Source organism: Odocoileus virginianus, chromosome 23 (genome assembly GCF_023699985.2).
Source record: "Odocoileus virginianus isolate 20LAN1187 ecotype Illinois chromosome 23, Ovbor_1.2, whole genome shotgun sequence".
In the NCBI taxonomy this organism is placed as follows: domain Eukaryota; kingdom Metazoa; phylum Chordata; class Mammalia; order Artiodactyla; family Cervidae; genus Odocoileus; species Odocoileus virginianus.
This window is the reverse complement of record NC_069696.1, coordinates 32,144,680-32,160,755: the sequence shown is the minus strand read 5'-3', so window position 1 is coordinate 32,160,755 and position 16,076 is coordinate 32,144,680. Positions and strand designations below refer to the sequence as shown.

At 36.4% G+C, this 16,076-nt stretch overlaps 1 protein-coding gene across 4 annotated transcripts in view; it reads right to left on the bottom strand.

Annotated features, from left to right (window-relative positions):
* Nucleotides 1-753: 753 nt before the first annotated feature.
* STK38L (serine/threonine kinase 38 like) overlaps nucleotides 754-16,076 on the bottom strand; it is an 80,053-nt gene continuing 64,730 nt past the window's right edge. For all 4 annotated transcript variants that reach the window (XM_070453833.1, XM_070453832.1, XM_070453831.1 and 1 more), the window contains 9 exons: nucleotides 12,681-12,804; nucleotides 10,968-11,122; nucleotides 10,511-10,613; nucleotides 10,269-10,330; nucleotides 7,979-8,096; nucleotides 7,421-7,544; nucleotides 5,936-6,031; nucleotides 3,675-3,766; nucleotides 754-3,572 (listed from right to left, as the gene is read on the bottom strand). In XM_070453833.1, the coding sequence (XP_070309934.1) occupies nucleotides 3,445-3,572; nucleotides 3,675-3,766; nucleotides 5,936-6,031; nucleotides 7,421-7,544; nucleotides 7,979-8,096; nucleotides 10,269-10,330; nucleotides 10,511-10,613; nucleotides 10,968-11,122; nucleotides 12,681-12,804 (1,002 nt within the window). In that variant the 3' untranslated portion in view covers nucleotides 754-3,444. The remainder of the gene's footprint in view (nucleotides 3,573-3,674; nucleotides 3,767-5,935; nucleotides 6,032-7,420; nucleotides 7,545-7,978; nucleotides 8,097-10,268; nucleotides 10,331-10,510; nucleotides 10,614-10,967; nucleotides 11,123-12,680; nucleotides 12,805-16,076) is intronic.

The following is a 16,076-nucleotide window of genomic DNA, read 5'->3' as shown; positions in this document are numbered from 1 at the left end:
CAAATGCTGAATAATTTATATTGCTTTAAAAATAACTAACATCTATTTTTATTACTTCAGTCCTTTTTAAAGTAGCAATATTACTGTCATTTTTTTTCATAAAAATCTAAAATATCTCTAATAGTTCTAAGTGTATTGTATTTATATTTGTTCCAAGTGTTTGTTTCATTAAAATGTTCCAGAGATAAGTGCACTTCTACAGAGAAAATAAAATTTAAATCAAGACAAGGGGAAATATTCATGGTTGTAGCAAAATAGTTATTTTGAATGTTCTGACTCTTAGCAATTCAAAGAGAGAATAGAATGTGTTTTGTAGGCAGGGACCTCTCTATTGATTAAAATTTCAATCAATTTCTTTGCAGATCATTGATAGATGAATAGCTGTTTCTCCTACCAGTAGATACTGCTGGGTTGATTGTCTAAAGGTTTTCTACAATAAAATACCAAAAATAAGTGTACTTAAACATATTGTAAGAGTTACAGATCTACACAAAGATAACAGGTGTTTAAAAAAACAGAAAAAGTATATTATTACAGAAATAAATGAGACCCTATCTTAACCCTAAGCAACCAGTTTTGAATATTCCATACTTGTTATTTTCCATTCAACTAATAGCTTATTAAATCAGATATATATTCCATTCAGTAAAGGTTGATAATAAATTTCCTATTCTGATAGCACTATGCTTCAATAAATTTAAATATTTAAAGCTATGTTAAGAAGAAAAGCATAAAAGAAAAAAAAAACATAACTTGCTTTAATACAAAGGTTTTTTAATAAAAAAAGTCAAAGTCTACATTAAATCAGGAAATCAACAAATCTGAATTATACAAGCTTTCTATACACTTAGAAAAACCAAAAACACACAGTTTATAACAAAACTCTTTAATTCAAAATAGAGTCTAATTTAAAGAAAATGTCATTATGCTCTGTCGATTAGATAGGATTTTGTCATTTAAATTAAATGGTTCACCTGAAATATGGGAAGTATATAATAGAGAAAATTCAAGCTCAAGGGTACTTTGCAAATTATCTAGCTAATTTGCTTTATGAATCAAATTCTTAGCTTCCAAAGGGCAGACACAGTCTTTAATTGCTTTTAGATAGGCACTTAAGAAATGCTTTTGATGAGGAGGGAACCCCAAAGATTATGAATCACTCAACTCCAGGGAAAGATGAGTATCTTAACAAGGTAAACTTTCATAACTGCCCTTCTGCTGCCAAGAAACCATAACTATCCCCAAGTTCTTCCTATTAATAAGAATGAAGGAAATGGAAACTAAAATGCTCTATTCTTATTCAGTTAAAAGGTAAACCTAGGTAATTCAGCTCCTTTATATCAATCTCTCTCTCACTTGAATTAATGAAAGTTTTTAATACTAGAATAGTTACCATAGTAGAACCAGAGTATGTTGCAATTTCCTTGTATCTTACCCATTCACACTAGCAAAACATCCTTTTTAAAAAAACAGTGGGGGAGGGGGGATGAGAAAAATCTCATAAAACTAAATGTAAGTTAGAGAGTTTTTAAAATTAGAGGCAGTTGTAATTAGAAAAACAAGAGCCAGGCAAAAGGAGATAACCCCAAAATTTTAATAGTTCTCTCTCCTAGATACTTGGTCACATAAGAAAAATGGAGATGAACTATTAGGTGAACACATAATAAGTATCAAACAAATACTAGGAGGGAAAGGGGAGGGAGGAAGGAAGCAAGGTGGGGGGAGGGAAAGGAAGGAAAGGGAAGAAAGGGAAGGGGAAAACAGGGCAGGAAGAAAAAAAGAACAGAATGGCCTTATTGGGACACCATGGAGCTCCCTAGCAAGCAGGAACATTTATAAAAGCTTTTGTAGATCTGCATAATGGTCCTATGCAATTCTTCCCCACTAGAAGAACATCTATACAAATAAATTATCATTTTAGATTCTGATCACAGATCATTCGTAACAGTGATAACTGTTGTATCTAAAAAAGAAATTCTACTAGTTAACAGTTAAGACAAACATTAGGCCATTCTTTGATAAATTAATACTCCTCCACTATTACTGATGAAGCCAAAAACTCAAGAGAGTTATTTTAAAATGAAAATGTTGAGCTGGAAAAGACTATCTCATTCTTAGGAGAATACCCAAAGAATTTGCTGCTGACATCACCTCCCCCATCCTCTAATCACAAGCCCCCTGGCCTGCATTTACTTCCTTAATTCCGTTTACAGTAACCACAGTGATGGAGCTAAACATGAACAGTAGGGCCCTTGAATGAGCTAGCCTCCATCAAAGATCTGAAGACAGCATTCCCGCAGGACAGTAAAATCCCCCATAGTTGTGAACATCCACTCTGTTCAGGATCTTTGGTACATTTGGAGTATAAGAAAATAATGGCACAATAATACAAGTACTATCAAAGGAAAAATTTTCATCAAAACAAATAAAAGTTAACCAGCCATGATATGTAACAACTTTCTAGAAAACCAAAGTAAATAGATCTTTGTTCTCTACAAGTTCATTTACATGATCAGAAGTTTGACGTTTAAAAAAATAGTTTAATAAAAATACACTAGTAGTTCTACAAGCAGCCTTCATGGTCATTTCTTCAATTCAACTCACCATAATCAAATTAAAATAATGCCATGTCCTCTTATTAAAAAAGAAGTCCTCTTGTCACAAGAAAAGCAACTTTACATTTTATATGATACAGTACATCTCCCTATGAGTATACAGAATACATGTATAAAGGTCATCAATATTTCTGAATGCAAAGTAAATATATTAGTGGAGTGCTTGAGTGAAGCTGTTCAACTTCCTCCTTATTCAAAAGTTGTTACTCCCTACTGTGGAGTTTGTGTAGTAACATGATGATAAACTTTATTTTTTAAATAACCCAGTGTATTTCCTTTTTAAAATGCCTTAAAACCATTATAGAAATTGTCCTCATATATGTTCTATAGATGTCCAAACCAATAGGGCAAGTATTCTAATACCAGCTATGGAAGATGGCTTTTATTGATTATCTAGACCCATAAGGTGTGCAGTAAAACAGCCAATGCTGCAGTGTTACCTACAGGTTAGCCCATGTTGCTTTAAATGATATGTGTTTCTCCTGAATTGATTAGAGGTGTTACAGTACAAAGCCACGGCACACACAGGCGGAATGGACCTTAATACGCGTGTAGGCAGTGCAGTTAGAAAGGGATGTACATTTCTTTTATTCCAGTACCTTCATATAATAAAGTTAACAAAAATAATATTAAAAAAAGAAAAAAGCCAGCTGGCACTGCCAACCAATTCCTGTAGTAGTCTTCGAAATCCTAACCCTGTAGAATTTCCTCTTGTAGTCAGAAGCACCACCGTCATCAGGAGTATTTCAGTGTATTGTTATCTACGCCAAGCAAGCCTGGTGATGCGGCTACCTGAGTTCTCTTGGTTGTGAGCCAACGTGATCTTCGTTCATAATTTCCCAGCCTTCATGTAGGTGGGGATGGAGCCACGCTGAGTCAACCCTTCAAATCTTTTATAGGTATAATTGAGAAAAACCCAGTCTTTGGATTTGTAGTCTGGTTCCGTGGTGTTTGGCACTGGAAAGAGAAAAATTAACCAAGACCAAAGGAATTTCATTAATGAAATATGTTATCACTTTCATAGTCTTTTAAATGTGGTTAACTGTAAGAATATCTTACCTGGTTGTAAAATATCAGATTCAGGAAAGTCATCGAAATTTGATGTATCGTCAATGCTTTTGATTTCTATAGGGATTGCTGCTGGCCTTTCCCTGTAAAATAGTATTCAGTAACCATGGTTAAGTTTTCTTGAACTCAGTTTTCCAAAGCTTAATTCTACTTGCAAATTCTGCATGCTATTCTATAGATATTAGAAGAGCCAAGGAAATTTATTATGGATCTGAAATTTCTGAAGTTAAGTGGATTTCATAGCTGAGTAGAATTTTCTTATTAAAATATTATCATTTACTTGGAATTTTATTTCTTTATATCAAGACTTTCTTATGCTTTTTTTTTTAAGAAGAATAAGAATAGTTAATGAAAGGGAAAGGAGAACAGAGAATTTTATTTAAAAAATTTTATCATTCTATAAAGTACCCTAAACATTGTGGAGACCAGAATCCAACCTAATTAATTTAGGAATAGAATTCTTCTAGTAGAGGATCCACCACTTGATAAATCAAGTCATTTGGGAAAATAAGGGGCTCAAACGGTGAAGGGACTACATGTTTGTGATGAAATCTGAATCCAAAAACTTCTCAGTCATATAAATTTTAAGGGAACTGGGGTCATTAGGTTAAAAAAATAGTAAGTCATGAAAATGTTTTTGTATCATGCTAAAAATAGTTTAGGAAATTCATCAATTTTTATTGCTTCTATTTTTTCAGCAAGTACTTATTGATCGATTAGGTGATAAGTGTACAAAATTGTGTAAAAACACATTTATATTTTCCCCAGAATTATTCTAACCTATTTACACTTAATGTACTAACTTAATAAATTTATATTACTTTAGTGTAAAAAAAATATAAACTCTGGTGCCCTGAGATCTAATCTCTAGTAATTAATTATTAGAATGACCTTAGACATTGTGACTCTTCCCTCATATAAAACCAGGAGACTGGACTGGTAGTCTATAAACATTCTTTCAACTGTAACAAGGGGGAATCATGTAATAGTTTTGCTTAATGAGATGACACATGGACAGTAAAATACAGTGTGGCAGTTCAGAGTCAGGACTCTGGAATCACACTGCCTGGATTCAGTTCTAGCCAGATCACTTACTAGCTGAGGCACCAGTAAGGCAAATTACTTCTCTGAGACTTAGTTTTCTCATTTGTAAAATGGGGATAATACTAAGGCTTATTATGAGGATAAGATGAGAAATGTACATGAAGTACTTACAACAGGGCTGGACATATAATAAACAGCCCCCCAAATATACCTACTCCAGAATCAGGTAGAGTGTCTAGCACATGGTAGGAGCTCCAGTGAAGGGACACTTAGCTGTCTTGAAAGTGGAAAGGGGGGCTGGCGAGCCTAGGTGAGGCAGGACTGAGGGCAGGGAGGCCAGAGAGGTGAAGAGCATTTTCGTCAAAATGAAGAGCTAATGACAATGCCCTAGGGTGGAAGGCGTGGGGCAGAAACCACACAAGATGCAGCTTCTACAGATGAGGCAAGAATCACATCCCAAGATCCTGAAAAGCAGGGAAGGACCCTTAGTATCACTCTCTAAGTGCAAAGAGAAGGAAGGAAATGGCACAATCAGATTTGTTTCTGAACTGTTGCTGTGCGGGGGAGAGACCAGAACTGCTGAAGACAGTTTGGCCACAAAATGAATAAAGGCCAATGCTCACAACAAACAACTCTAAACCAGTTCTTCAAAGTTACCTGCATTATTTAACTTCTCTCACAATACGGGAGACCTAGGTTCTATCCCTGGGTTGGGAAGATATCCTGGAGAAGGGAAAGGTTACCCAGTCCAGTATTCTGGCCTGGAGAATTCCATGGACTGTATAGTGCATGGGTTTGCAAAGAGTTGGAAACGACTGAGTGACTTTCACTTTCACAGTGTTTCTAAGAGGGACTGTATATTCTTCAAAATTAATAAAAGAGACACAGTACAGAATATGAGAGGACAAAAATAGTTATACACTGTTAAATGTAATTACATCTTTGTTGCGCTAACAGCCTTCATCATGTAACTTTGCATGTCAAAATCTAAACAGGGCCACAGTATGTGGTTATTTCTTAAAGTGGATGTTACATAAAACGAGTCATTCAGCTATAGCCACTACAGTCTCACGCATTTATATCATCCAGAAAACACGAACTTATCACATGACCACAATGTTACCTCTTGTATTTAATCATTAATCACCAAATCTAGTAGAAAGTTTTCACTCACACGGCCTTATCCCACTCAAAGCCTGTAAATATACCTGATGTGCCCCCAGTCGACACCTTCAAAAAAAGGATGACTTTTTATTTCTTCTACTCCACTATTCCCAATTCTATTTTCAGAATCAATACAAAACCTAGAAGATGGAAACAGAGAAATTATAATATGCAGACTACATCTCAAGTACTCTGCATTATTTCAAACATTTAATCTTTTTTTTCTGTTTACTGAAGTTAACTCTACTGTGAGAAATGTGAGGAAAAATAGAAATGGTCTATAACTGCATTATTCAGATATAACTATTGCAAACAGTTTGAGACCACTTCCTTCCAGTCTTTTACTGTAATTTCAAAACTATGGTGTTGATAAGGAGTTTCCATTATTGTTTTTTTTCACTTAACATACTGAGAACATTTCCCAAAGTCATTCAACTATTTTTCTATACATTTGTTTTCTAAAGTAGTGGAAACACTACAATTTATTTAGCTAGTCCACCACTGCCAGACATTTAGATGATTTTCAATTTTTCATTACTAAAAACAGTATCAAGATAACATAATATACCCTAAATCTTTACACACATCTGATTATCTGCATATGCAAAATTCCTAGAAGTAGAATTACTGGGTCAAAGGTCAAAGACAGTTTGAAGATTTTTTTTTTTTTAAATAGGATGCTACCAACTGGCTGTTCCCATAGATTGTCCCAATTCATATTCCTTCTAGGAATCCACAAGAGAACCTAAACACTTCATCTTAGTTGAGAAGAAGAATGGACTCCTTTGCTTAGAAAAGGTTTCATACATAGACTTTTTTTTTAATGGGGGCTAATTACTTTACAATATTGTGGTGGCTTTTGCCATACACTGACATGAATCTGCCATGGGTGTACATGTTTTCCCCATCCTGACCCCCCCCTCCCACCTCCCTTCCCATCCCATCCCTCAGGGTCATCCCAGTGCACCAGCCCCAAGCACCCCGTCTCATGCATCGAACCTGGACTGGTGATCTGTTTCACATTTGATAATATACATGTTTCAATGCTATTCTCTCAGATCATCTCACCCTCACCTTCTCCCACAGAGTCCAAAAGTCTGTTCTTTACATCTCTGTCTCTTTTGCTCTCTCGCATATAGGGTCATCATTACCATCTTTCTAAATTCCATATATATGTGTTAATATACTGTATTGGTGTTTTTCTTAAATAGACTTTTGTGACGTGAACTGCTACTAAGAATTTATTTTCCCTTTCTCTTTAGGGGATAAAGTCATTATAATCCAACAGGAGTGACCTTTGAAATAAGACTTCTTCCCTCTTCTTAACTCTTTTTCTTTGTACTGCATATTACCTTTTAAGAATCTGCATTAAAAAAAAGCCAAAATGCCTTTTCTTTACCGAGTCCTTTGACTGTATAGATCAGTGATAGTCTTTTTCTTCCCACAAAACTGAAATAGGCAATTTAATCTTTTAGGTCCCCATGAGGCCTTACGATACCATAACCTCTTTAAGAGATTTAACTACTAACCTAAGAATTAAGTCCTTGGCTTTCTCAGATATAGGCACCTCTGGAGGAAATACCAGAGTTTCCTTCCAGTTCATCACTTTCCTGTATGTTTCTTGAGGTGTTTCAGAGCAGAAAGGTGGATATCCTATGTATCACAGGAAATAAGGTTTCATTAGCCTTTATGATCAAATTTGCTGCACCTACTATCTACATATCACAAAAAAACAAAATAAGCCTGAGCGCTCCACTTAACAATAAAAAAAAAAAAATCACCATTCATCCATTTATAATAAAATGGCTTATAAAGTCAACAAAATAAAGGATTTAAAGCATTGCCCCTCTTTCACCTAAAAGGTCACGCAGATACAATTTAGATACCTGGGAATTCTGGTTAAATGCCCCCTTCCTGACACAGGATCCCTAGAGAGCTCACTGATATTTATCATTGTGTATTTAACATTGGGGGATGCCAGAAATTAGCTTAAAGAGTTCAGATATTTTAGCCCATAATATCTACAGTATGTTCAGTCAGTGGCACTGATTTATATGGTATGTGCATAAATGAATAATAAAACATACCTATTAGCATTTCATACATAATTACTCCCAAAGACCACCAGTCACACAATTTGTTGTAACCAGTCTGCATGAATACTTCCGGAGCAATGTAATCTGGTGTCCCAACTGTTGAATATGCCTGCAAAGAAACAGCTTATCAAACCAGTGTGTCCTCAATATATATATATATATATATATATATATATACACACATATTTTTTTTTGAAAGATCTGAGTATGGCTCACTACTGGAAAAACTAAAATATACAGAAGTTAATTTTGAATCTGTGTTTTGCATTTTATCATGTGTAAGGCTTCGTGACAGGCATGGAATCAGATAATATGTTAAGACATGATTTCTGTCCCTAAAGAGCTCAACTATTTATGTATTCAGTCCTACATCCAGTCCAAAAAACAATAAAAAGGTTGTGTTCAGTCGGCCTGGCTTCTCCACTCAATACTCGCTCTCGGGCAAGTTATTCAGCCTTTTTGAACCTCAACTTCTGCTTACATAAAACTGGACTAATAATTCCTACCCTAACAGAATGGGTACAAGGATGAAACAAGCAAAGGAATGTCTGTAAACCACAGCCTCCCATATAAACATCAGGTATTTTCATTATAAACTCATTTCCAGGGCACTGCTTATCTATTAGAAAGCAATGCAGGTTTTCATTCTGAATTCCTATAAAACCTTACAAAAACTTTCTTTAAGGCAGCAATTTTCTATTACAGGTAGTACTCTAGGGGCCATTTGAAAATGTGTAACAGCAGATTTTGACATTTCTGTGATCTGGGGAAGGACATGATTGGCATTTAGTGGTGGGGGATGTAGGCTCTAAAGGAATTTCCTGCCCCAAACACCAAGAGTCCGCTCTATTTCTTCACTGGAAAACACTGATGCAAGTCATGATGATGGTCACAAGAACAGTAAAACCTGCACATGAGTAATGATTGTGAATACCCTGTAGTTTGGGGGTACAGAATTTCCACCATAGTTTTAGGCAGTATTCATATTTCCCTTTAAAAGTGGGAAATACGGCAATTCTTTTCTCAATTATAAAATCTGATCTAAAAGTGGCACACTTAGAAGTAGAAGGAATATTCTGTCATTAATGCAGAACTCAAAACATTTAAAAAATATTTTTGAAAACTTTAAAACACCAAAATGTTTTACAAGCACAAAAAGTTTACTTGGGCTAATGAGAGAATGAGTTCAATAATGCAAAGGTCATTTTATTTGCTTTGAGAGGGTACCAGACTCTTGCCTTTCAGTCTGTTTCCCTTCCTGAGGGACTGCTGAGTAAGTTTCTCTTCATCACTTGGCAGAATCTAACAAATATTTATAGATATCTGTCGATATGCTCCAGGCATTATACAAGAAGTTAGGAAATTAAAGTCAAAAGGCACATTCGTAACCTTGACAATGTTCACAGGATAAAAGGAAAGAGGAAAAGGGACAAATGATTCTAATATTTGCTAAATAATGGAGGAGAAAGCTTGTAGGGTTAAAAACAGACAGTGCTGTTGGGCATTAAAGGAGTTATTAAGTTTATTTGCGGTAAAGTCTGCTTTTCAATTCTATTTTATTGTAACACTATTAACATAACAACAAACCTTATGTTTACTTTGTCTATAAAGTTCTTAGAAACACACAATAACCTTACTTATGCTGACTGATATTTGTTGTATCAGGACAGGAACAGAAAATGGAAACATGAAAATCACTCAGCATTTACTACAATTTACACTCATCTCCCTGGTGGTGCTAGCAGTAAAGAAACCCGCCTGCCAAGGCAAGTAGATGCAAAAGACACAGGTTCGATTCCTGGGTTGGGAGATCCCCTGGAGGAGGGCACGGCAACCCACTCCAGTACTGGAGAATCCCATGGACAGAGGAGCCTGGCAGGCTACAGTCTATATGGTTGCACAGAGCAACTAAGTCAAGAGCACTAAGCAGTAAGTCAAGACAAAAGCACTAAGTCAAGACTGAAGTGATTTAGCATGCACACACACGCATCTCGGTGAGTTTTATAGAAAGTGTTAGTACTGGTAAACAGACAAATACATAATTATAGATATGCTTGATAAAATACTCTGAAGCGAAATCATAAAATATAAAAGTGGCATTTTCCTTACAGGCACGGAAATGTTACAGAAAAATTAAGAAAGCTATACTATTTCAGAACAAGCTCTATCACTGCTAAGAAGTAAGAACTAATTATTGTGAAGCTCTAAATTATAAAACAAATACCAAATGAGATTTTAGGACCAGGGCACAAAATTCTTTCTTCCAAATGTGGCTACTTACCAGTTGTCTCCTATTTTTCTTCCATGTTTCTGCTTTCCTCTTTGAGTTCATGTTCTGGAATGCTAATTTCAATGAGACAGAATTGTAATTATGAGGGGAAAACTCTTACCAAAATACAAATTCACATACATGCGTTGAAAACACACCAGTTTAAGGGTTGAGGAGGAGAGAAGCTTCAGTTCTCAATAGTCCTGGATTAAACCAGCTGGACTACTTTAACTCGAAAAAAAAATCCAACTTACAGAAGTCACTTGGTGGGTTGTGGGTAAGATTTCTGTAGAATTCAGTCCTATGAGCCTTCTTTAATCCCGTGCACAAACCAAAATCAGATAATTTTACATGACCCTAAGGACAAAAGGAAAAAACCTCATAAAATCACTAGAGACAAAGGGTTTATTTAAAACTCTTCTTCTAAATGCAATCATAAAAATTCTTAGCTTAGAACTCCTACAGGTGAAGTGCAAAATTACCAATATTTGATGTTGATTATTTTAAGAAGGAGAAAATGGAAGATGATAAAAAGACAGCCAATTTTCCCTTGAGGTCATTTCACTTCAAGGGCTCTCTCCTATTGCACCAGTTTATGAAATAATGTAGGTTAGCAGTCATATAAATTGCAGTTGCCCATTTCCAATCACAAAATCACCTCTATTACAGCATAAAACAGTGACCTAGTAATTCACCAGTTTATTCACATGCCTTGGCATCTAACAAAAGGTTGTCTGGTTTAATATCCCGATGGATGAAACCCAACTGGTGGATCGCATCTATTGCCAGAACAGTCTCTGAAATGTAGAACTGTGTTTCCTCTTCTGTCAAAGTGTCCTTCTTCATTAGCAATGTCATCATGTCACCTAAGTAAATGAAAGTAAGTACCCTGTATTAGTAACGCCTCAAAAGAGGGAATGTTTTGTAAAAGATGTCTTTGTAATACACAACTTAAGCCTCATTTCTGCATTTTATGATCTACCCAGAGTACTTCCAACCATCTCTAGGGCCAAATAAAAAGTCTCATTGCATAAGGGAAAGTTTCATGACATGTAATAGTTTTAAGGTAGAAAGCATCTGAAATCAAATCATAGCAGAACTGATAATGATGTAGTATCTACCACTCAACATCCAGAAATAAGTTGCTGAGGAAAATATATCAAACTGGGAAAATGAATGCGTGTAAGCGCATCTGGAAATGGGATATATCCTTTCAAATTTAAGTTTCAAAAGCACTCAGCACTCTTTGGGCTAACAAAGGTAAGTCATTATCCCACCAAAAGGGTCACTTCTAGGCATTCTTGTTCCCAAGAAATCTTGCTCTTTTACAAGGGACAAAGAAGAAACACTCGTAAATTTACAACTCAGAATTGACAACTGCTAATATTTTTTCATGATGCTTCAAGTCTTTAAAAAAAAAAAACCACACAGATTCTTTATCCTCTGTTTCCATTCTAGTCCCCTTCCTCTTTTTGCTGAGTCGCCATTATCATGGATTTGCTTTGGTGTGTGTTCTTCCAGCTTATTTTTGAAATGTTTTCAGATGCATATATATTAATCTATGAATTCAGAGTCCTTTTTTATGGTTCTTAAAATTACATAAGTGATATCAACTGTACATATAATTCCACAGCTTGCTTTATTTCTCTTGGTTTCTGAGATCTTACTGTTGAATCAAATACAGCTCCTGACTTTTAACTACTGTAAAATACTTCATGACATAATTATGCCATGTTTTACTTATCCATTCTTCTACTGATGGACAGTCATCTTGCATCTAGGGTTTCACTCTTATGACAATGCTGCCATGAGGCCTCTTGTGCACATGTGGGGAAGAACCCCTGACTGTAGGACACACGCCTCTTTAACTTTCCTGGCATCTCTGAACTGCTCTCCCTAAGAGTCAGAGATTCTTCTGCACAGATGAGAGGCCAGGTTTCCCCCACAATCAGACTATTAATGTTTCTACCAATCAGATGGTTGAGTGTGAAATGGAATCTCATTCTTGTTTTAATTTGCATTTCCCTGAATATGAGTAAAGCTGAACGCTTTCTTATCTATTTGTGGACCAACCAGAGTTCTCTTCCTCACCCCACCTATCATTTGCCTACTGGGCTGTCTGTCTTCTTCTTTGGGGACTTGTTCTCAAATCTAGACTTGCAAAGATCTAAAAAAGTATATATATTAAACAGAATGATAACATTAAAAATGTGCCAGCTTTATAATTTCTTCAAAACAATCTGATTTGTGGTTCAAATTAGTATTATTATGGGAGGAATGATTAGAAAATTATGACTGTGTAAAACCTCAGAGCCAGAAGTATGAAATATCCCTAGCTTACTGACATATATAATAAATAAAATCATAGCTAGATATAAAGATGTGCTTGTGTTGGCCTGTCATTGCTATTACATTTGCTTTTACCTCCAGGGAGAAATTCCATGATTAGATAAAGGTTCCTCTTGTCTTGAAAACTGTAAAACATCTTCACCACCCAGGCACCATCTGCTTCTACTAAAATATCTCTTTCTGCTCGGATATGGGCCACCTGGATGAATGTATTTTGAAAAAATAATTGTAACATGTTACACATTTTTCAAGCTTACTTATTAACAATTACCATATTCTCATTAAATATGGAGAAATTCAGGAAACAGTTTATTTTAGCTGATATCTTCAGGTCTGAAAAGGTGGGATCACAAAAGGAAGCTGAGACTTTTGAGGTAGAAAAATGATTAGTCTAAAGATGTTCTAACCAGAATCTCCACCTAACCAAGGATCCTGGCTTTGTCATATAAATTTAGGGTCCCGGTCTGACTTTTATTAAAAGTTAAGTAGTGAGCAATGCCCTATAGATTGGTATGACAAAGTCAGGGTCCTCAACAAACTATTTTTAATTGTTACTAGTCCGACAAAGGGCCTGACTTGGCCTTTAACTGTTAGGTTGTTTTAAGAAGTTGAAACATTTACAATAATTTTATATTATTTTGTTATAATAAACCTTTATAATATCCATAAACATGATCTACAGTAAATTCTTATATAACTTTTTGAGATTTTGCTACTGACTTTTGCCAGACACATAATTACTACAGTTACTATTAAATGAACATTTTGGAGACTGAAAAACTTCATGAACTGAGTGATTTGTTCACTCAGTGAACAAATTGAGTGGTTGGGGTTGGTACAGTTAATTTTCCGACATTTGCCTACTGATACATTTATACATTTTTCTTCAAAAATTAATTAACAATAGAATAATTTGCTTTTATGCTTTTGCTATTTTCATTGTGTGCCATTATGAACTCTGGCCTAAAGCATATGAGGATACAGATTTTGTAAACCTTTTCTTTATAACAAAATATGCTCTGCTTAAAATAACTGAGGTTACTGTATTATGGTCTGATACAGTAAATGCTCTAAGATCAAAATCAAAGCACAAAAATAAACATTAAAAACTTGCTTTCTGGCATCAAAAAACTTAAAATTTCTTTGGACCTATTTCATATAGTAAAAAATTATATTGAAATTCCTACCTACCACCTTTTACAAAGCATTTTGAGATGGTAAAGGAAAAACGAACTCTGGTACTGCCTCTGGTGTTGTCAAGATAAACAACAACATCATAAACTTGGCTTGATTAATCATTTTTAAGTATCTTAAAGCCAGATTACAGGTATGTTTTCAAAATGGACCTAGGTTTCTAAAGCAGAGGAAATGTCATCCACAGTAATCTGGAACCACAACAGTGGGGGGATATGTTAGTCGCTTCAGTCGTGTCCGACTCTTTGCGACCCCAAGGACTGTAGCCTGTCAGGTTCTTCTGTTCATGGAATTCTCCAGGCAAGAATACTGGAGTGGGTTGCCACTTCCTTCTCCAGGGGATCTTCCCAAGCCAGGGATCAAACCTAGGTTTCACGCATTGTGGGCAGATGCTTTACTGTCTGAGCCAACAGGAAAGTGGAGAGATAAGTTGCTATTTAATTTTGCAGAGTGATAAAAACTTAAAATAATAATATATTAGAATTAAGTGGGAAAAGCATTTTCTAAAATGAAATTCAATGGTGACAAAAGCAAATTAATTTGTATATAGGAAAAAAAACAACCCCAAAGTGCAAAAGAGACTTGATTTGATGTTGGACTACAGTGAAGATTCTCCTGCAAAAATTCTAGACCAGGGCTGTCCAACAGAAATAAATGCAAACCATGCATGTCATTTTAAGTTTTCTAGTAGCCACACAAAAGATAAAAAGAAATGGGTGGAATTATTTTTAACAATGTAACCCCCATATGTCCAAAATGTTATCATTTCAGCATGTAATCAACATAAAAATCATTGAGGTATTTATTTATACTCTTTTTTTGAGGGAGGGGACACCAAGTCTTCAAAATTTGGTAGGGCATTTTCCTTTTCACAGCATATTTCAGTTCAGACTAGCTACACTCAAGCCCAGCAGCCACATGTGGCCAGTTACCTAAAGACTACAGGCTAGAACTCACTTCTGCTTTAGTCTTTTCTCTAAAACTCAATCCAGGACTAATCCCATATGGCTTAGTTAGAAGTTTCCTGTTTATCTCCTAATCTTGGAGGCTCTACATCTTAACCCAGATGTTTATTTCCATCATTATCTGTAATTCTCTAACACATCTCAATATCTGACCTCCCTTGCCTTCTAACCTTTTCCTTGTAGATCAGCCTGTGTTCAACAAAACCCCTGTCACCACATCTCTGGACGTTCCTGTCACCTTCTCATCCTGAAAGCAGGCTGTCTGCAGAGAGTCCTGTCTTCCTGGAGAGTGAGTGGTCAGAAGCGACCTGCTTTCCCTGTCTTCCCTACACTAGAAAACGACACCATGAAGCATCCCATTCCCAGGTACAACTCTGGGAATTATCCTTGGTTCTTCCCTCTTTTCTCACTATCCTTGCCCCTCCTCTGACTCCCAATACAGAGTAGGACACAGAAAATCCTGCTGGCTCTTCCATGAGGTCAGACACTTCGTCTGTGACTTTTCTTCCATTTCATTGTTGTAATCCTGTACTGTTGTACAGGGCTTCCCAGGTGGTGCTAGGTGTAAAGAACCTGCCTGCCAATGCAGTAGACATAAGAGACTCAGGTTCCATCCCTGGGTTGGGAAGATCCCCTGGAGGGAACGCAACCCACTCCCGTATTCTTGCCTGGAGAATCCCATGGACAGAGGAGCCTGGTGGGCTACAGTCCACAGGGTTGCACAGAGTCGGATACGACTGAAGCAACTGAGAAAGCATGCACCGTTGTGTAAGTCACAATCACATCCTGGCTGGCACGGCTACACAGTCTCTCAAGTGTTCTCCCAGCTCCAACTCTTGTTTGTCCTGCCTGCAAGCTAAGGGGCTGATCCATCTTTGCCAAGCATCCAGCAGACATGTCAGTTCTCATCCAAGCAAAAGAGTGTTTTCCCACTGCTTCTGGAGGGGGACCCACACACCATTTCTCGACTATCAAGGCTCTGTGTGATCTGCTCCCTGCCTCCCTCTCCCGCTTCATCTCCCACCACTCTTCCCCTCCCTGAATTCTAGCCACAGTGGCTTCTTTCCATCTCTGAACAGACCAAGATTCTTTTTGTCGCAGGGCCTCTGGATCTTCGTTCTACCTGATCATTAGGTCTCACTCTTTGTCGTCAATATTCTCTTTGCAGAAGACCTTCCCTCATCTAATTCCTTCTCCTAAAGCCAAGTCATCTGCATGATTTCATCCTTTTGTAAAGTCTATCTTCACAGTACTCAGCAGACATGACTATTTCAAACAGCTGTCTGCTCATTTTCCCCACAACTGTCAGTGA